At 35.3% G+C, this 22,357-nt stretch overlaps 1 protein-coding gene and 1 pseudogene across 1 annotated transcript; both read right to left on the reverse strand.

Moving 5' to 3' along the window:
* Positions 1–12,010: 12,010 nt before the first annotated feature.
* On the reverse strand, positions 12,011–12,805 carry LOC149160850 (putative inactive purple acid phosphatase 29). Its single transcript, XM_089435415.1, has 2 exons — positions 12,510–12,805; positions 12,011–12,327 (listed from the first exon to the last, which is right to left on the reverse strand). Exons 1-2 carry the CDS (start codon positions 12,675–12,677, stop codon positions 12,160–12,162), a joined length of 336 nt encoding a protein of 111 aa, XP_089291541.1. The 5' UTR covers positions 12,678–12,805; the 3' UTR covers positions 12,011–12,159.
* Positions 12,806–17,560: 4,755 nt separating this feature from the next.
* LOC149160851 (phenylalanine ammonia-lyase pseudogene) lies at positions 17,561–19,717 on the reverse strand (annotated as a pseudogene).
* Positions 19,718–22,357: the final 2,640 nt, after the last annotated feature.

Genomic DNA, 22,357 nt, shown 5'->3' on the forward strand with positions numbered 1-22,357 from the left:
CATGCTTGGTACACCAGGATAGACAACTACTTCACCAGGTTGGGCTTCACAAAGAGTGAAGCGGATGCAAACCTGTACCACATCATGGTGAAAGGTAAGCAGTTGATCATTGTACTTTATGTTGATGATCTCATATTGACAGGTGATGATCAGTTGATCATGTCTTGCAAGGAGGACCTTGCAAGAGAATTCGAGATGAAAGACATGGGTCTCATGCATTACTTCCTTGGCATGGAAGTATGGCAAAAAGATAGGGAGTTGTTTATGTCTCAGGGCAAGTATGCCAACGAGATATTCGGGAGATTCCACATGGAGAAGAGCAAGCTCATGCAGACTCCTCTAGCAGGTAACTGGAGGAAGGAGGATGCTACTTCAGGAGAAGTAGTAGAGGCTACTGTGTACAGGTAGCTTGTGGGTTCACTATTGTACTTAGTGAACACACGACTAGATTTGTGCTATGCAGTGAACCAGCTAAGTCAAGCGATGGTTCAGCCTACCAATATGTTTTGGAAGGCAACAAAGCATGTATTGAGATACCTCAGGGGCACATCTCAGTATGGATTATGGTACAAACGGACAGAGGGAGTGAAGCTACAAGGCTTCACTGATGCAGATTGGGCAGGGAGTCCATCAGATCAGAAGAGCACATCAGGAGGGATTTTCAACCTTGGGTTAGCTACAGTTTTTTGGTACATCAGGAAATGGAGATCGGTTGCACTCAGCTCGGTAGAGGATAAATACATGGCTGCAAGTCAGGCAACATGTGAGGCCATCTGGATATGGAAAATTCTAGTTGGTTTGTTTGATCAGAGGATGGATCCAACTGTGATCTATTGTGATAATCAAAGTTGTATCAAACTCTCCAAGAATCCAGTATTTCATGATAGGTCCAAGCACATCAACATCCAGTATCATCATCTCAGAGATTGTGTAGCGAAGAGGATCATGTTGCTGTAGTATATTTCGACAGAGGAGAAAGATGCTGACATTTTGACAAAGAAATTGTCAAAGTGTAAATTCGAGTTCCATAGAGACAGGATCGGGGTGGCAGATAATCCCTTTCTTGTTGAGAGGGAGTGTTGAAATGTGGCAACAAGAATATTACAATTTTAATTTGTCCTTGAATTAAAATTGAGAATTAAAATTTGAATTTAGTCTCACTAGCTGCTTGAAAAATAATTAATTAATTCATCTTGAGTTAATTAGTTGGAGAAATTCAAGCTAGAAGTCTTTTTGAAGTCATGCAACAGTTATCCCTTAATTAAGGAGATAAGATTGAGTTATATTTGAGTTGTAATTAGTTAGCTTAGTTTACTGAGTTAAGTCCAGTTAAATTAGTTCAAAACTGTTTGAGGAACTAATTATGAGTTCAGTCAGTTAATGCATGCATGCATCCAACTAGTGTACTCCAGATAACTGAAGATTTTCTCATCAGTAACTCATGCATGTCTATTCTGAGAAAGACCCAGTTAAGATTAAAGATAGGGACAATGCACTATTAGTTGCATGAGTTTTCCTATAAACAAAACTCATGCAACCAGAAGGAATTCATTCCTTGAATATTGCGCAATTTTACAGGGTGTGAGATCAGTGTGAGTGATCAGTGTTACACTTGGTAACAGTAGGATCACCCAGGAGAAACAACGCAAGGAAAGAGGAGCTTGGAGGGCAGAGGAGAAGGCATATGAGCATCCTATTTTGTCTATGAGCATCTGTGAGGGATTGTACTGAGAGCTGGCTAGCTGTGAGAGCTAAGGCTTTGTGTAATCTTGATATATTTCCACTTGTATGATAATACAGATAGTGGGGTTTTTAGTTGAGGCTTTCCCCTGAGTATTCTTCTGTGTTTCATGTGCATTGATTCTTCTTCTGGTTATATGTGTTCACCTTGATCTTGCTCAAATCTTTTAAGCTTCGGCAAAATTGATTGTAGAAGTAGATTAAAGTATTTTGCGTTAGTTATATTGCATTATCAGGTTAATCTACAGTCAGAATTTCTATAGATTTTTCCTTTGAAAGGCCGAAATTGTCATGGTTGTTCTAAGACTTGATGGGAGGGTTTTGTCTCCTATACTTACGATCAGTCGACCCATCATTGTTACAATCTCTCAGTCGACTCTCAAATTAATCATAAATATTGGAAATTTAAAATATCATAATTATAAATATGAATCGCTATTATTTTAATTTTTATGGTAAAACAGAGCTTTTTATATACATATATATTCTTCTTGTGCTAAGAGGCGCTCTACAACCCACTATGGAGTATATGTCAAGCGTAAATGTTTAACATTTAAAATTTAGCAAATTTAATCTAATATCAATATCGACCCTAATTAAAAGTTGATATAATTATTATGTATAAATAAATATAAATTCAACATTGATTTTATGGAAAGTGAAGTGGAATTGGTTAAAATTACTCATTTTTTATAGGGTTAAGAGGTAATCTCCAACCCAAGATGCTAGAGATGTGTAACTTTGACCCGGTAAAAATAAAGATAAAATATGGTAGACATGTGTAACTGAATTAATGCAATATAAAGTAAACATTTTAACTTGGTGAAAATAAAATAAAAATAACAAAATAAAAATAACTCTATAAAAATTAATAAAAAATAGAAATAAAAATGATCCATGGTATTGACGCATGGTATTAGGAACCCATGGTATTCATGTGGAATATAATCTATTATAACATAAACATTTTAACTTGGTGAAAATAAAATAAAAATAACACTAAACAAATTAATAAAAAATAAAAATAAAAATGATCCATGGTATTGACCCATGGTGTTAGGAACCCATGGTATTCATGTGGAATATAATCTATTTATTAAACTAGCATAGATCCATCTTAGTTTGATGCTATATTTAGATATACATAATTAGCTATAGAAAATGATGGCATTGAACCCATGTAGACTGTAAAGTTAAAAAGTTTTTATGGATATGTTCCCACCACCTCCCCACATGCTTCTTCATTAAAAAGTTTTTATGGATATGTTCCCACCACCTCCACAAAGTACATAACAATAGTTGCTTCTTCATTCTAATTGTTTCTTTGATAATCACTTTAATATAGTATATGTAATATATTCTCTTAATTTATGTGTAATAATGTGTGATATAAATCTCTAGCTCTGATCTAGGATGGTAAGTTTAGAAATGAATAAGCTTAACTATGAAAGTGAGTTGGGGTGAGGGGAGGAGGTAGGAGAAATATTAGGTAAAATGTAATTATTACATTTTATCTAATATTTATTCCTAACTTCATCCACTTTTTACTAGCTTGTGAAAAATATTGGGTAAAATATAATAATAATAATAATAATAATATATATATATATATAAAATCCAATATTTCTCCTTAATCAGTCCACTTTTAAGTTTAATTTTCTTTATATTTGAATTTTAATAGTAAACAAGCTCAACTATAAAATTGAACTATTGAGTAAATTGTAATATTTAAGTTGGGGGTGATGGAAAATATTAGGTAATATGTAATAATATTATATTTTAATTAGTAATTCCCCTGGCCACTTTTTATTTGGTGGAAATAGTAATAAATATTGGGTAAAATATAATGCTATAATATTATATTTTACCCCAAGGTTTCCTCTCTCCTAATCCGCTTTTTAATAAAAAAATTCTTTATATTTGAGGTTCATAAGTAAACTTAAATCTTATGTAAACATATTTTATCCAAGGTTTCCTCTCTCCTAATCTACTTTTTAATAAAAAAAATTCTTTATATCTGAGGTTCATAAGTAAAGTTAAATCCTATGTAAATATTTGATCCAAGTAAGGTAGATATGTTGCAATGTTGAACATTTTGACTTGGTCAAAATAAAATAAAATTAAAAAAAACATAAAATTAATAATTATATTTATCATTCTAATTCTAATTATAATTCTAATTAATAAGTAAACCAACCTAGATCCATCTTAACTTCGATCTACCAAGCGTTGAGTGTGATCAAATTTCTTGAGATGCAAACCTCTTTTAAAGTGAAAAGAATTTTGATCTCTTTTGCCTTGATAGATTCAGAGTTAAGATGGATATAGGTTGAGATAGATCAAATTTCTTAACATTTAAACCTTTTTTAAAATTTAAAATGAAAAAAATTGATCCTTCTTAATTTGATAAATTTAAAGTTAAAATAGATATAAACTAATTTAAACATAATATTCTTAATATAATATAAATATTATAATTAAATCAATTTATTATTATTATTTTTATTTAAGATTTTATCAACATATCAATACAATATCTTTTATATACTAGTGTAATTACGAATATGTATTTTGATAAACCAAAGTTGAGAGTTAACTAACCATATTGACAACTCGTCGAGTATGCATTGGGTTTTCGAAGTGGTGAGGATATAATGTTTTTTTGTTCAGGTTTAATATTGTTTAATTAATAAAAGGGTTTGCCGTTGATAAATGGTCAATTGAGTTTAATGACTTCGTAGCATTTGAATGGGATGGAAACATTAATTTTTATGCATGCGATAGGTAGATTGTATTGTTTTAGGTCAAAAAGCTTTTACTTTAATTAAATTAAAAAAAAATACAAAGTTTTTATAATGTTTTTCGTAAATTTTTATTTGAAAACAAATTTTTGAAAATTAAAAATTAATTTTTATTTTTTTAATTAATTATGAATATAAATTTAACAATTCTTATTTTTATGTGCTTTAAATTATAGGTCATATATACATTGTTATTATATTAAATTTCACTTAACTTATCTAAAGGTTCTTGAGATATGGCATTAAATGGGATGGAGACACTTTACTTCGTGTTATGATCCTTAAGCATATTCAGCTCATTCATGACACAAGCAAAATATGCACATGACTTTTAACTTGAAAAAGCCAATTCTATAATAATTATTATTGCTCCCACTAGTTGTTTCCTATTCATTAGTTAAGGCAAAGAGAGTGAAGGGCTTCGGATTTGTGGGATTATTTATAGTTATGGTTAGAGGGGTAAGTTTGGTTTTTTTTTAAATTTTTCATTTAGGGAAGATTTTAAAGATAGAAAATTATTTTGAAGTTTAAAAGTATTGGCGAATTTTATTAGTACATAATGTGCAATTTGTAAAATGTTTGGCAATGTTTTTTCTAAAAGTATTCAAATTTCTAATAATTTTATATGGTACATAATGTGTAATTTGTAAAATGTTTGGCAATATTTTTCTAAAAGTATTCAAATTTCTAATAATTTTATATAGTCTTTATATAAAATTTTGGTGATTTATAAGGTAAAACAATTTTATACTATAAAATTTGGGCAAATAATTTTTACAAAAAATACAAATTAACAAATTTTTTATTTAGAAAAAGTATGGAAAATTAACCCACTTGCAAATAATAACCCTTAAAATTTTACTTAACTTTGAAATTAGTTTACAAGATATCAATTTCCATTAATTCACATCAAACGACCAAACCCCATACACCCCACATATTTTATAGTCAGATTAGTTCTGATTCTCATGACCATTCACTTCATTAAATATATTTATAATGCAGTACACCAATAGTTCCGTATGAAGCCATTGTACTATCCATATCCTTATGCTCCGTGTCTTTTTATATAATTTAATAGATTTATAAAATACTAATGTGACTAGAGTATTAAGTTATTATAAATAAATTTTAATCATGAGTTATTTGAGTATTAGGTTATTATAAATCTTTTAATCATGTTTTTTCATAAAAACATTATATATAAGAAAATATATATATATATATATATATATATATATATTTTTTTTTTTTCTCTTTTTTTTTTTGTACTTTTTATGTTTTGTTTTATTTTATATGAGAAATGTTTTCAAAGAATGAATTTAAAAGTTATAACACGAAATATTAATTCTTACCCCAAGAGGATAAGGTGACACAGTGTTTAGGAAATAACCTAATCTAAATTTTGAAGAACATTATGACTTATAACTAAAGGAAATAAATAAACACTCTTTCCAACATGTTATGGGTTCATAGGGTCATACCTATAGTTATGCTAGGAACTTTCCATTTTATATAGTCTAAGGATAGGAAGTCATCGTTCTTTCCAACCTTTTCTTGCATTCACTTCATTTAGCACAATTTGTGCAAGATATCACTTCTTCCCCATTCAAAATGAAATCAATGTATTTCTCAAGCTTCAAGAAGGAAAAAATAAGGTTAAAGAGAAATACATTACTTACCAATATGTGGTGAAAGCATGGTTCGACAAATATAAGATTATTAAAGAATTTGATGTGAGTGAGTTAGTTCTAAAACGGTAGAATTATAAAGAGAAAAACGGAAGACACTCCAAGTTTCAACATATGTGGCTCAACCTGTACCATAGTGCTAGAAAGTTGGGTGACACTCCAAGTTTCAACATATGTGGCTCAACCTGTACCATATTGCTAGAAAGTTAGGTGAAAAGAGATATAGATTACAAAATCTTGAGGGAGATATTGATGCCCCCCTAGAAATTCTCAAATCTTGAAGAAGTACTTCACTTAAGCGAATTTCATTTCCCTTTTGTATTATACGTTTCTTTTCATTATATTAAATTTTCTAATTAATATATTTTATAACTTCTTTTTCATTCTTTTCATTTTGCCAATTTGTGTCTTCATGTAAATAAATGTTTGTTTTCTCTTTTTAATTTGGTTGTTCTCACAAAGTTTGGATCAAGAGAGCTCCAACATCTTAGGGTGCAGGGATGCATTGACATATGGAGGGTTTGTTAGAATTTTGAACCTTGTGTTTTAAAAATTATGCATTCAAAGTTAAGAAAAGTCTTTCGGTAGAAATCACATAAGATATGTTGTTCCCTCGAGATAATTTTTGGCTAGGAAACTATGATAACACACCAATTATGATTTATAAAAGAGGTTTTGGTTCAAACTAGTCTATGCTAAATGAATTGTAGGACAATACCTTTTTAGGTATTTAATAAAATGATTTTTAGATATTTAATGAAAAGGAAAGCTTCCAATTAAGGCAAGTGACAAATTGATTTAATTTGAGGAGGAAGGAAGAAAATAAGGAAATCTAACAGATATTAGAACATTCATTGAGTGATTCCAAGCTTGTTATTGAAGAAAGTTTAGAAGAATAATATTTATGGTTTTAGAATAGAATAAGATCTTCAATTGTATGAAATATAGAAAATAATCTAATCAATCATTCAAAGGTGTTGTAGCTTTTTCTTGTCAAAGAAAGACTACAATTTTTTTTTTTTTTTTTTTTTACCAAAATTTACCAATTAATTTTCTGGCTAAATTTTGAGCAAAAGTCTTCTTATATCAATTGTTGGGTTAATTTTTAATATTTATTTTAACTTTTTTGGGGTCCTTTGGGGTCCCAATCTCTAGATATAGATGCACAAACAAATTCCAAGCACCAAGTCACAAACCAAAAGGGCCCACGAGATGCATAAGTCACAAACCAAAAGGGCCCACGAGATGCATAGAAAGAGCACTACACATTCACACGCTTCATATGCAATATAAGTTTTTGGGGTCCTTTGGGGTCCCAATCTCTAGATATAGATGCACAAACAAATTCCAAGCACCAAGTCACAAACCAAAAGGGCCCACGAGAAGCATAGAAAGAGCACTACACATTCACACGCTTCATATGCAATGGTATATATATATATATACCATGCAAACTAAAGCATCCACGTTCATATAAGTCAGGTGCCGAGAGAAAGCGTCATTCCATTCTAACGCTGAGTGCAAATGTGGTCAAATACACCGGTGATAGGTCAATCAAGTATCGAGGTGGGAAAGGCCAAAGAGTAATATTCGGTATCCCACATGACTTAAAAATGCCCCAGGTTCGAGCATCCAAATGATAAGTGAAGAGGGCCAGTTAAATTTATCGATATTCAACAGAAACAAGTGCCAACACTGCTATTCAAAATTCGTTAAACACCTGTCAAGATTCGAATGTAGTGGATAAAATCAATGGCAAAGAAAAATTGGGTACCCCTCGGCTTATCCGAGATTTAACAAGAAGGGGGAGTCCGAAATAGTTGTTTTCTCCATGCCACTTTTTCCACGTGGAAGCAGGGAAAAATTGTAGCATCCCCAGGGATCAAACAACTTATAGCCTGGGACCCCCTCGAAATCTACTTTTGGTTACAGTTACAACGCTAAGTTTAAATTGCTGAAAGAAGTTAGCAGGTGGTAAAACTAGCATTTGCACCAAATGTTGCAAAAGAAACGCCGTAAGGCATAAATTGAGGAGTAATACACATATTAGATATAGGTGCAGAGTCTCTATCATCTCATGTTGGCAGAAGCAGTAAAAATGATTTCAATTATTGAGAAGTAAATCAGTCATCTAAGCCAATCTAGCACAAAATTAACACTCATGGCATCCATCAACATCATGGATTGGTTAAATTTGCAGGTATGGATCCTCCCATATTTTGCTATTTCTTGCTATTTCATGACCCTTCACAGTTTAAAAAATTGATATTTTCTGGACGTTGTAATATTAGCAGCCAATCAAATTTGAAATGAATTAATACAATCAAACAGAATATGTAGCCCACATTCTGTCCAAATACGATTTGCAGGCTCTGGATTCATAAACCAAAGAAATTTGCAGGGCCAAAGGAGGCTCTTTGAAAATGCTTCGATTGACGTTGTATGAATGTTGATATTCATTTGTTATTGTATTAAAAATGGCTGATTCAAACATGTGATTTAATGTACATTTTGCTGAATTTAACAATAGTATTGGCTTATTAGATTCTATTTGGAACAACTTAGCAAATGAAACTGAAAATTTTGGGAGTTTTATATGCCATTTATGCTTTTTATTTATCTTTGTTCTGCTTGTGCATTGCAAGTATTAGATCAAACTCTTTAAAGTCTGTAGGTGATATAGAAGTTATCTCTATTCCACGTTTCTTGGCTGCATTCTTCATCTTGGGATTTGCAGGATCGCCTTTCAAATAATTTCAACATATTAATGCGTGATACCTATTTACTGCAGTATAATAGACAAAAATTTAAAATACCAATTCAATTAGCCTTGACCAATGATAAGTTGGAACCTACTTCATGGTAGTCAATAGTTCTAGCAGAGTCAATTTTGAATGCTGATGTCAATCCCCTTTTCTGCATAGCATCACGAAATACAGCCTCTGCAGTGAGACTCCGACAAGTGTTGCCTTCCAAGAACAAGAATAAAAAGAGGCAAAGAAAGTATGGGAGGAAGATACTTAAGACATCTCATAAGGGAGATAGAAGTATTTGTTGGGGAAGGGCAAGACGTTGTAAGATATTCTTGAGTTGGTGGGTAGCAAGTGTAATTCCTACGTCAATGAGTCTGATATTCTTCAGTTGGTGGGTAGCCACTATAATTCCTATGTCAGTGAGTCTAATATTCTTGAGTTGGTGAATAGCTAGTGTAATTCCTACGTCAGTCAGTTCTTGGCCTGGCCTTGATGCCTATGGATAGCCTTGGTGAGATCTGTGTATTGTTGTTCTGGAAGTGGAAAACGTCCACTTCCACACGGGAAAGCACGCGGGGGAGAGGAGTGATTGAATCCCCTTGTAATCTCCCAAGGAAGCCTAAACCTGAGCATATAAGTACTTTGAGTTGTTTTTTTCCAGAACAAAGAAGATTATGTAATTGTTTCATTTTGCATGGAAAGCACGCGGGGGAGAGGAGTGATTGAATCCCCTTGTAATCTCCCAAGGAAGCCTAAACCTGAGCATATAAGTACTTTGAGTTGTTTTTTTCCAGAACAAAGAAGATTATGTAATTGTTTCTTTGAAAAATGAAAAGAAGACACTGCTATTGTTTCTTGTAAAATTTTGTGATATGCAGAGGGAATGGTTTACAAGGAAAGAATAGAATGCTAAGAAATCTGCAGTGGACTTATTTAAAAAAAAACATTATTTTCCTCTTTCATTAAAAATATTGTATTTGAATTATGATGAAAGAAAGGGAAAATCTTTCTGTCAAGAAATCTATATTTTCTAGAAAAGTAAAGGGAGGGTTTGATGTATTCGAAAGAAAATACTAATACACTATAAGACAAAATTAATGAGTTTTCTGTTGACTAATCTGTTATTGTAAGTAGTCTGAACAGTGACACTGATACAGGCTAGTTCAATTATAATAGACCAGAGTCCATCCGTGGAGCAGTCTTCGTTTCTGAAATATACAAATATACCCGGCACCTCAGTCGGAGGATGCAGCCCCTCACATCATGTTTCTTCTTGAAACGCTCAAAAGGGTAGAAGAAAATTCTATGTCCTAACCGGACGCTCGCTGGTATTCAAGCATTACTAAAATTTGCTCTCTGCAATCATTGGGTGCATTATATGATTGTAAAAATCTCCAGTGCGAGTTTATTATGATTTGTTCTAATAGAAACATAGATGAGAAATTGGGTCAGGGTTTTTAATAATATAGAAGCTACGAAAAACCTAGCTCCTTTAGTTGAATTGAATAGAACTACAAAAATTTAGTTCGCTCAAGTCAGGCATGATACAGAGAATTATGCTTGGCTTCAGGCTTTGGATCTTTAGTGTACAATATACTATAAGCTTCTACAATTGGATGGCTGACAATAATGGTAGACGTTATACCGAACTCACTCGTTGAATCATTGGATGGATGGTACTCACCAAGGCAAACAAAGAGAACTCCAAAAGGCTTGAAGGTTGCAAATGAATCAGACGCCATGGACCTCAATGCTTCTCTTCGTCCTCCTGGTGCTCCTCTTCATCCTCCTAGTCTCCTGCAAGTTCGGATTAAACCTCCAAACTTTTGGCCTGAAATGAGATGATAAGTTGTGCTAAAAATGGGTGAATGTCATACATTTGTTTTATAACTATAAATTCTGCTTCATCATTACAGAACCCACCCTTCAAATATTGGCATTTGCTTGTCGGAATATAGAGACATTCATGGAGTCGCAAGAGCAGAGCCAAAAGCCTCATGTCGCAATCTTCCCTGGGTTTGGGTCGGGCCATCACATCCCACTGCTCGAGCTTGCAAAGCGGCTGACTGTGTACCATGGCTTTTCTATCACCTTCTTCACCGCCGAATGGATGGACGGCTCTCCTCACCACACCTTGCCATTTTAAGTACAAATAAGTTTTTAATGAATATATGGGATCGTTTTGAGCCTTTTTATTACTCAATCTTATACAGGGTATTAATCAATCTTATACAGGGTAGTTTAAAAAAGACCACAATTTTAATTTGAAAATAATGGAAATTTCGGCATTTTGATAAAAAATTACTGAATTTTTGAAAATCTGCGATAGCTTTAAGATTTTGGGTGTTTTAAGGTTTTTAATGCTACTAAATCCATTTTCACCTTAGAAAAAGTGATTCCAAAACTCCAGCAATCAAATTTTTTGAAAATTTGAAAATTTCATCACAAGATTCCAGAAATTTACATTACAGTTAGGGAAAAACTGTTGCCTCGTAGACAACGCCAATCTTATAGACAGAAGAATTTAAGATTTACTGTCAGTACCATCCTTTGCAAGTTGCCCAAAATTTTGCCATAACACATATTTCTCTGTAAGAAGGAATTACAATGTTATGATTTTGATTTTACACTGGCAAAGGTCAGGGTTTGAATCTTATATGAAAACAAATGATATCATTTTGATTCTAAAACAAGGTAAGAGTATGCATTCAAGCAAACAATTTCCTGTAACATGATTTTGATTTTAAGCTGCAATGCTTGGGATTTAAGTGTCTCCGTGGTTGTGTGACCTAATGAACTTTCCCAATAAATCCCTCCACCAAAAAGGAGGTGAACGGTTAAATCCTATCAGCTGGACTCTAAATAGAGTGCAAACTCTTCCAGTACAAGGGCTTCTGGAGCTATGATATAAATTCAAAATGAAAACAAATGATATCATTTTGATTCTAAAACAAGGTAAGAGTATGCATTCAAGCAAACAATTTCCTGTAACATGATTTTGATTTTAAGCTGCAATGCTTGGGATTTAAGTGTCTCCATGGTTGTGTGACCTAATGAACTTTCCCAATCAATCCCTCCACCAAAAAGGAGGTGAACGGCAAAATCCTATCAGCTGGACTCTAAATAGAGTGCAAACTCTTCTAGTACAAGGGCTTCTGGAGCTATGCTATAAATTCAAAATTTAAAATCAATACCTGTGAAAACAATAAGATCTGGCTGCTCTGCTTTAATCATCCTCTTGACAAAAGCAGTAGTATTGAGGTCTGAACATGTGGAAACTTGACTGGGAAACACGTCCAAGCATTTCGTGCTTTGACCGTCTGCATAATGCATGTCTGCCACCTGCCAAAAAAACCCAAAGGAATTCATATCCCAAATTCAGACTGCAATTCATACATCAAAGAAAGAGAGCGAGATACGAAATGTTACAGCGTTTCTATTTGAACACCTATTAAACAATAAAAAGGAATGTGTAAACATTTCAGAATGGTTGCAACAACAACATGGCATAGCAGTAGGTATACCTGCAAAATTTTGAACTGCACATTAGTGTTCTTAAACCGGAGAGGGGGCAAGGGCACTGATTTGGCTGTGGCTGTTGAAAACACCCAGGTAGCTGTAGTGGAAAGAATAAGAATAAAGAATAAGAAAGCTTTCGCCAACAGAGAACGAGAATGCCGAGGAGCAGCCATGGCATGAAATGGGTGACCACAAAGTAGAGCGATCAAGTGAAGAACTGGTGTGAACTGGTGTGAATATTCGGCTGACTGTGTACCATGGCTTTTCTGTCACCTTCTTCACCGCCGAATGGATGGATGGCTCTCCTCACCACACCCTGCCATCTTCATCCAAAGTACAGTTAATTGTATTATTCATTCATCCAAACAATTTACTGTTAGTAGACTTTAATCTGAGTGGTTGAGAAGAGGAGTTGTCCTCCCCACTCCAATTAAAATTCTACGAGTTTTTAATGAATATATTGTTACAATAATTTTAAGTACAAATAAGTTTTTAATGAATATATGGGATCATTTTGAGCCTTTTTATTACTCAATCTTATACAGGGTATTAATCAATCTTATACAGGGTAGTTTAAAAAAGACCACAATTTTAATTTGAAAATAATGGAAATTTCGGCATTTTGATAAAAATTTATTGAATTTTTTGAAAATCTGCGATAGCTTTAAGATTTTGGGTGTTTTAAGGTTTTTAATGCTACTAAATCCATTTTCACCTTAAAAAAAGTGATTCCAAAACTCCAGCAATCAAATTTTTTGAAAATTTGAAAATTTCATCACAAGATTCCAGAAATTTACATTACAGTCAGGGCAAAACTGTTGCCTCGTAGACAATGCCAATCTTATAGACAGAAGAATTTAAGATTTACTGTCAGTACCATCCTTTGAAAGTTGCCCAAAATTTTGCCATAACACATATTTCTCTGTAAGAAGGAATTACAATGTTATGATTTTGATTTTGCACTGGCAAAGCTCAGGGTTTGAATCTTATATGAAAACAAATGATATCATTTTGATTCTAAAACAAGGTAAGAGTATGCATTCAAGCAAACAATTTCCTGTAACATGATTTTGATTTTAAGCTGCAATGCTTGGGATTTAAGTGTCTCCGTGGTTGTGTGACCTAATGAACTTTCCCAATCAATCCCTCCACCAAAAAGGAGGTGAACGGTAAAATCCTATCAGCTGGACTCTAAATAGAGTGCAAACTCTTCCAGTACAAGGGCTTCTGGAGCTATTCTATAAATTCAAAATGAAAACAAATGATATCATTTTGATTCTAAAACAAGGTAAGAGTATGCATTCAAGCAAACAATTTCCTGTAACATGATTTTGATTTTAAGCTGCAATGCTTGGGATTTAAGTGTCTCTGTGGTTGTGTGACCTAATGAACTTTCCCAATCAATCCCTCCACCAAAAAGGAGGTGAACGGTAAAATCCTATCAGCTGGACTCTAAATAGAGTGCAAACTCTTCCAGTATAAGGGCTTCTGGAGCTATGCTATAAATTCAAAATGAAAACAAATGATATCATTTTGATTCTAAAACAAGGTAAGAGTATGCATTCAAGCAAACAATTTCCTGTAACATGATTTTGATTTTAAGCTACAATGCTTGGGATTTAAGTGTCTCCGTGGTTGTGTGACCTAATGAACTTTCCCAATCAATCCCTCCACCAAAAAGGAGGTGAACGGTTAAATCCTATCAGCTGGACTCTAAATAGAGTGCAACCCTTCACCATTAAAAGTAGTGCCAAAAAAAGAAGAAAATTCTTCATAAACAGTTTTGGTTGTTACACATGAACATCTAGCAGAAAGCAAAATAAATGATTAATTTGGCCCCATACATAGACAGTAGTTACCTGCGTCATGATACAGTCCAAAACTCATACAATGTCCTTCACATCTTCCCGAGTCCAAACCTGAACTTTTCACACTAATACAAACAAAACTATATATGGTCTTCCCCTTCCACTGGAAGACGGGATGTTATTATCCAAAACATTTTAGAAAAGAAGTATGTTGCCATTCTGCATTATTCCAGATAACTCACTCCTTTGGCAACCGTATCGTTCAGTGCAGCCACGGTACATATATTAGATTTTTCAGTTCTAAAACTCTGAGCAAAAACAAAAAGTTTAACGTCATCAGGCAATGGTCAGAAGCCAGTAGCCCTTTCCTCCATTAACTTGAGGGCCTCCAATCTGCTGGAACCAGCTCCAGACACAAGAATTGTTATTGTGAGACTTCAAAATATCATAATTATTAGCATTCTTCTTCAGATCATTGAAAGGTCTAGGAGATTCATTCCATCCATCCATGACTGCCCCAGCTTCCATCTGACCAGGATGGTGCTTGAGCCTGTGAGTTAATGGGTCTGTAAATTCTGGCTTTCCTTGCATCACCTCGCAGAAAAACGCAGACCCAATTTCTGCAAACACAGCCAAAACATTGGCATCATAGCACACAGTGCAGGCAACTGCAGACCCTACAGCTGTTCCATTAACAAGAGCCAACCCTTCTTTAGGGTTAAGCTCGAAGGGCTTATAAATGCCTGCCAATCTCAAACCCTCCTCGGCACCCATTTCATTCCCATCTATCCCATAGACAGAAGAATTTAAGATTTACTGTCAGTACCATCCTTTGAAAGTTGCCCAAAATTTTTCCATAACACATATTTCTCTGTAAGAAGGAATTACAATGTTATGATTTTGATTTTGCACTGGCAAAGCTCAGGGTTTGAATCTTATATGAAAACAAATGATATCATTTTGATTCTAAAACAAGGTAAGAGTATGCATTCAAGCAAACAATTTCCTGTAACATGATTTTGATTTTAAGCTGCAATGCTTGGGATTTAAGTGTCCCTGTGGTTGTGTGACCTAATGAACTTTCCCAATCAATCCCTCCACCAAAAAGGAGGTGAACGGTAAAATCCTATCAGCTGGACTCTAAATAGAGTGCAAACTCTTCCAATACAAGGGCTTCTGGAGCTATGCTATAAATTCAAAATGAAAACAAATGATATCATTTTGATTCTAAAACAAGGTAAGAGTATGCATTCAAGCAAACAATTTCCTGTAACATGATTTTGATTTTAAGCTGCAATGCTTGGGATTTAAGTGTCTCTGTGGTTGTGTGACCTAATGAACTTTCCCAATCAATCCCTCCACCAAAAAGGAGGTGAACGGTAAAATCCTATCAGCTGGACTCTAAATAGAGTGCAAACTCTTCCAGTACAAGGGCTTCTGGAGCTATGCTATAAATTCAAAATGAAAACAAATGATATCATTTTGATTCTAAAACAAGGTAAGAGTATGCATTCAAGCAAACAATTTCCTGTAACATGATTTTGATTTTAAGCTACAATGCTTGGGATTTAAGTGTCTCCGTGGTTGTGTGACCTAATGAACTTTCCCAATCAATCCCTCCACCAAAAAGGAGGTGAACGGTAAAATCCTATCAGCTGGACTCTAAATAGAGTGCAACCCTTCACCATTAAAAGTAGTGCCAAAAAAAGAAGAAAATTCTTCATAAACAGTTTTGGTTGTTACACATGAACATCTAGCAGAAAGCAAAATAAATGATTAATTTGGCCCCATACATAGACAGTAGTTACCTGTGTCATGATACAGTCCAAAACTCATACAATGTCCTTCACATCTTCCCGAGTCCAAACCTGAACTTTTCACACTAATACAAACAAAACTATATATGGTCTTCCCCTTCCACTGGAAGACGGGATGTTATTATCCAAAACATTTTAGAAAAGAAGTATGTTGCCATTCTGCATTATTCCAGATAACTCACTCCTTTGGCAACCGTATCGTTCAGTGCAGCCACGGTACATATATTAGATTTTTCAGTTCTAAAACTCTGAGCAAAAACAAAAAATTTAAGGTCAACAGGCAATGGTCAGAAGCCAGTAGCCCTTTCCTCCATTAACTTGAGGGCCTCCAATCTGCTGGAACCAGCTCCAGACACAAGAATTGTTATTGTGAGACTTCAAAATATCATAATTATTAGCATTCTTCTTCAGATCATTGAAAGGTCTAGGAGATTCATTCCATCCATCCATGACTGCCCCAGCTTCCATCTGACCAGGATGGTGCTTGAGCCTGTGAGTTAATGGGTCTGTAAATTCTGGCTTTCCTTGCATCACCTCACAGAAAAATGCAGACCCAATTTCTGCAAACACAGCCAAAACATTGGCATCATAGCACACAGTGCAGGCAACTGCAGACCCTACAGCTGTTCCATTAACAAGAGCCAACCCTTCTTTAGGGTTAAGCTCGAAGGGCTTATCAATGCCTGCCAATCTCAAACCCTCCTCGGCACCCATTTCATTCCCATCTATCCCATAGACAGAAGAATTTAAGATTTACTGTCAGTACCATCCTTTGAAAGTTGCCCAAAATTTTTCCATAACACATATTTCTCTGTAAGAAGGAATTACAATGTTATGATTTTGATTTTGCACTGGCAAAGCTCAGGGTTTGAATCTTATATGAAAACAAATGATATCATTTTGATTCTAAAACAAGGTAAGAGTATGCATTCAAGCAAACAATTTCCTGTAACATGATTTTGATTTTAATCTGCAATGCTTGGGATTTAAGTGTCCCTGTGGTTGTGTGACCTAATGAACTTTCCCAATCAATCCCTCCACCAAAAAGGAGGTGAACGGTAAAATCCTATCAGCTGGACTCTAAATAGAGTGCAAACTCTTCCAGTACAAGGGCTTCTGGAGCTATACTATAAATTCAAAATGAAAACAAATGATATCATTTTGATTCTAAAACAAGGTAAGAGTATGCATTCAAGCAAACAATTTCCTGTAACATGATTTTGATTTTAAGCTGCAATGCTTGGGATTTAAGTGTCTCCGTGGTTGTGTGACCTAATGAACTTTCCCAATCAATCCCTCCACCAAAAAGGAGGTGAACGGTAAAATCCTATCAGTTGGACTCTAAATAGAGTGCAACCCTTCACCATTAAAAGTAGTGCCAAAAAAAGAAGAAAATTCTTCATAAACAGTTTTGGTTGTTACACATGAACATCTAGCAGAAAGCAAAATAAATGATTAATTTGGCCCCATACATAGACAGTAGTTACCTGTGTCATGATACAGTCCAAAACTCATACAATGTCCTTCACATCTTCCCGAGTCCAAACCTGAACTTTTCACACTAATACAAACAAAACTATATATGGTCTTCCCCTTCCACTGGAAGACGGGATGTTATTATCCAAAACATTTTAGAAAAGAAGTATGTTTCCATTCTGCATTATTCCAGATAACTCACTCCTTTGGCAACCGTATCGTTCAGTGCAGCCACGGTACATATATTAGATTTTTCAGTTCTAAAACTCTGAGCAAAAACAAAAAATTTAACGTCATCAGGCAATGGTCAGAAGCCAGTAGCCCTTTCCTCCATTAACTTGAGGGCCTCCAATCTGCTGGAACCAGCTCCAGACACAAGAATTGTTATTGTGAGACTTCAAAATATCATAATTATTAGCATTCTTCTTCAGATCATTGAAAGGTCCAGGAGATTCATTCCATCCATCCAAGCATTCCATCAAGCGGCCTTCCAACTTACCTTCAGTGATTGCAATAAAAACCTTGTCAATGTCCTCACCAGGCGTTCTTCCTCTCGGCCCTGATAACAAGCTCGTCCCAAGTTCCTCTCGAACAAATTTATAGAGGGGATAAGTTCTGCACTCTCGAATTTTGTTTGGAAGATCGAAATCTCCCCTCTCATATCTTTGGCGAAGAAGAGGAACCTCGATGGCTAATTTCCTTCTCACCTCTTCTTCAAAAATGGGGATTTTACTGAGCAAAGAATATTGCTCGCTGTCAGCCTTCAATGCCTGTTCGACAAGGACATGTCTGAGTTGCAACGTCAATGGAGAAGAAGGGCCCGTTGGGTTTTCTATGTAACTAAAAACTGGCAGGCAATCAACAACCTGCAGGAGTTTATTCTCATAGAATCCGAATGGCAATACCAATATTCCCTGTTCTGTTGTTGAATACAAAATCCTTCTGACTGCCTGGCAGACAATTTGTTTAACAGCACCATGGAAATTCTCTTCCAGATGACGAAGATCCACTGCCTGGCACAGAGCAATCAGATAAGTGGCAACCATAAGCTTGAGAATATCAACAGCCTCTGCAGTCTTCCGAGCAGAGATCAATCCCAAAGAATTCACATCCTGATTATGTTGCTCTGCACTCTGAACATGATTAGTCACAGGATTTGCCAGAAACAGAATTTCTGAAGTATAGGACGCCATGGCTATCTCTGCACCCTTGAGACCATAGTCCAGACTGGGATCAGCCCCTCCAGAGAGATTGGAAGGCAACCCATTGTTGTAATACTCATTGACAAGCTCAGAAAACTGAGCAAATATGAGCTTGGCTATGGCAGCCAGAGCTAGACGAATATTGTCCATGTATACCCCTATGGGGGTCCCTTGAAAATTGCCTCCATGCAGAGCCCTATCTCTAACGACATCTATCAGTGGATTGTCGTTGACAGAATTGATTTCTCTGGAAATTGCATTTGTTGACATGCGGATTACTTCAATCTGGGGACCTAACCACTGTGGAGAAGTCCTCAGTGTATACCGATCCTGTTTGGGTTTTTTCAAGGGATCTGTTTCTGCCAATTTCAAAAAACTATAGGAACTCCCATCCAGAAGCCACTCCATGACTGCCCCAGCTTCCATCTGACCAGGATGGTGCTTGAGCCTGTGAGTTAATGGGTCTGTAAATTCTGGCTTTCCTTGCATCACCTCGCAGAAAAACGCAGACCCAATTTCTGCAAACACAGCCAAAACATTGGCATCATAGCACACAGTGCAGGCAACTGCAGACCCTACAGCTGTTCCATTAACAAGAGCCAGCCCTTCTTTACGGTTAAGCTCGAAGGGTGTGAATATTCGGCTGACTGTGTACCATGGCTTTTCTGTCACCTTCTTCACCGCCGAATGGATGGACGGCTTTCCTCACCACACCCTGCCATCTTCGTCAAGGGACATGATCGGCTTCATATAGCTCCCTGATGTTCAGATTGAAGGGGATCGAGGCGCTGTCCTCTCTCATCCATCCACAGACGCTTGGCCTCTCTTCGCTGACGCTTGGTTTCTAAAAAGACCGATGATCTAATGGTGGGAGTTTATTCCATCGTCTAACAATTGATCTAAGGGCCCATAACGAGACACCGCGGCAAGGAGGGGAGTTCCTCTCAGAGGGAACGCCTTACGGCGTAAAAATCTGTGCGTGAGTGTTTGTTGTCATTGTTACTTCCATTGCAAAACAATTGCCAGTTTCGATTGTTGTGGTGTTTGAAAATACCCTAGCCACAATATTGAGTCAGGAATATGTGGTATTGATCTGCTTAGTCTCATGATCTCTTCCCAAAATAAACAGTTAGGGGACAAACTGCAAAATGTACACATGACTATAGAAGAAATAATTGATGAAAGCAAGATTTTCTACTTCATTGGACATGCATGAATCTACATCAATTATGTTGACATGGATCATATGCATGAATCTACATCAATTATGTTGACATGGATCATAATTTTACTGGGAATGCATCAAGACAATAGTGTGGACTCAAAGAGGTGTTGAAAGTCTCTAAAAAAATGTTGTTCCAAATGCAGATAATGTGAATCATCTTAAAATTGTGGGAATGATTTTACATGAGGCTATGAGACTTTACCCACCAGCAAACAATTCATATTTTTCATGAGGCATACCAGCCAATGAAGCTTGGAAATTGTGGGAATGATTTTACATGAGGCTTTGAGGCTTTACCCACCAGCAAACAATTCATATTGTTCATGAGGCATACAAGCCAATGAAGCTTGGAAGGCTCTTAGTCCCTGCCGACATTGAACTTTTACTTCCAACCCTTGCAATCCACCATGATCAGTCTTTGTCGGGAAATGATGCAAATGAGTTCAATTCAACACAATTTATTAAGGGAATTACAAAGGTTATGAAACATCCATTGGCATTTATGCCATTTGGATTTTGTCCAAGGGTATGTGTGGGACAAAACTTTGCTCTGTTGGAAGAAAAAGTAGTATTAGCCATGATTCTGCATCGATTTTTGTTTGTCACTTCGCCATCTTATGCTCATGTGCCTATCATGTTTTTCACCACACGACCCCAACATGTAGCTCAAGTGATCTTCCACATGAACTAACCCTACCTATGAAAGTTGGACAGATTAGTGATTTTAACGGGAAATCTGTAGGGTCAATCTCCACAATACAACTTGTTATAAACGCAGACCTTCCATAGGCTCATCAATTTAGAGACTAGTTTGATAGAGAGGTAGCTCGATATTAGATCATCAAAGCTGTAAATAGTCTACATGGAGTGTCACTTATACTGGAAGTAATTCACTAAATGGTTTCATATGGTTAGTATTGGTTGCATCGTGTGTACCAATTTTTCTCCATCAACCAACTATAGAGAATCAATCTATGGGATCTTCAGATAATACACAAGATGAAATATCATCTCCTTTGGATTCATTCCTACATTATCAGAATTCATCAAATATGAAAGCTCAAAATTATTCTTTCTTATTCCCTACTGAACATATTGGAAGTATTAATCATCCATGTCCAAAGAGAGACAATGAAAGATATGTATATGATAATTTCAAATGCAATAATCATCATATATCAAGGATGACACACTGCTAATGGCATATTTGTTCTAGGGTGAAGTTCTATTACTTATTTAATCTATGTAGAGCGAAGGATGGAATCCATGTGAGAATCTGATTGCTTAGAGTTCAAGCCTGAAAGATGGATGAAAAAATGGCAAGCTTGAACCTCCCCAAGATGCTTATATGTTACTTGCATTCAATGGAGGGCCTCAGATTGCCTCGTATTTTCTTGGTGAAATAACACTGGTAAAATGGTTTGGTGAAGTCAAGACCATGAACTACCAATCACAGTGCCTAATGAATAAATATGGAATGTTTTTATTTGGAGAAATATTCATAAAACATGTGGCATAGTTGACCAGCTTTGGAGGAAAATTGACAAACATAGTAAAAGAGCAGTTAGCAGGTCTTCAGTGAGTATTCAGCAATTTCAATTTTCCAAGGAGGAGAATCAACAACTAGTCAAATTATTTCCATATTTTAGGGAAGAAACGATTCAGAGGAGGAATATTAGCATTTGAAAATTATTGGATTTGCAATATGAATTATAATTTTGGTTAACACATGTGGCAGTCAAGAATTAGCCCAGTTTCCAAGGCACAAATTATATAATCTATTTGAGATTCAAATGCACTTAACGATAAGATGACGACTTCAACAAATTTAGGCATAATATCATCAATCAAAAGATCTGATCCAGATCTGAAGGAGAAGGATTAGTCAACAATGTATTTAAATCCCAATTGCAAGAGGACTATTCCAGATTTTCCGTAACAAGCCAGTGGTTATTTTATTTTTTTAGTTTATTTTCAAGGATTTGATTTCTAGAGGTTAGGTAACAAATGTAAGATTTGGTTTTCCTATATATATATATATTGTAATAAGAAGAGGTTGGCTTTTGATGCCAAAACCCTGCCATTTTCGTAAAGACATCTATTGTAGAATTTTTTAATTGAAGTATTCTAGCTTGAGTTTCATGACAAAATTTGTTCCTCATGTATGTGTTTCCTTGTGATTTCATAATAAGTTTTGTGCATATGTTCAAGGTAACATAGGAGCTAGGGCAAGGCTAGGTTTGAGTATCAACCTCCCTGACATCCCACTGAAAAGTTATCATCATTATGGAGAATAGCTAATTGAATAGCCTGTTTAAAACAACT

Source organism: Pinus tabuliformis, chromosome 5_2 (genome assembly GCF_031772625.1).
Source record: "Pinus tabuliformis cultivar Carrire ecotype Pingquan chromosome 5_2, CPIR1, whole genome shotgun sequence".
In the NCBI taxonomy this organism is placed as follows: Eukaryota; Viridiplantae; Streptophyta; class Pinopsida; order Pinales; family Pinaceae; genus Pinus; species Pinus tabuliformis.

What these genes read in the sequence shown, in the direction of transcription:
- LOC149160850 (XM_089435415.1), bottom strand. Translation starts at nt 12,677, where the DNA reads ATGGCTGCTCCTCGGCATTCTCGTTCTCTGTTGGCGAAAGCTTTCTTA. An exon ending in TGCAGTTCAAAATTTTGCAG is followed by an intron (nt 12,328 to 12,509) that starts GTATACCTACTG and finishes TTTTTTTGGCAG; the next exon opens with GTGGCAGACATGCATTATGC.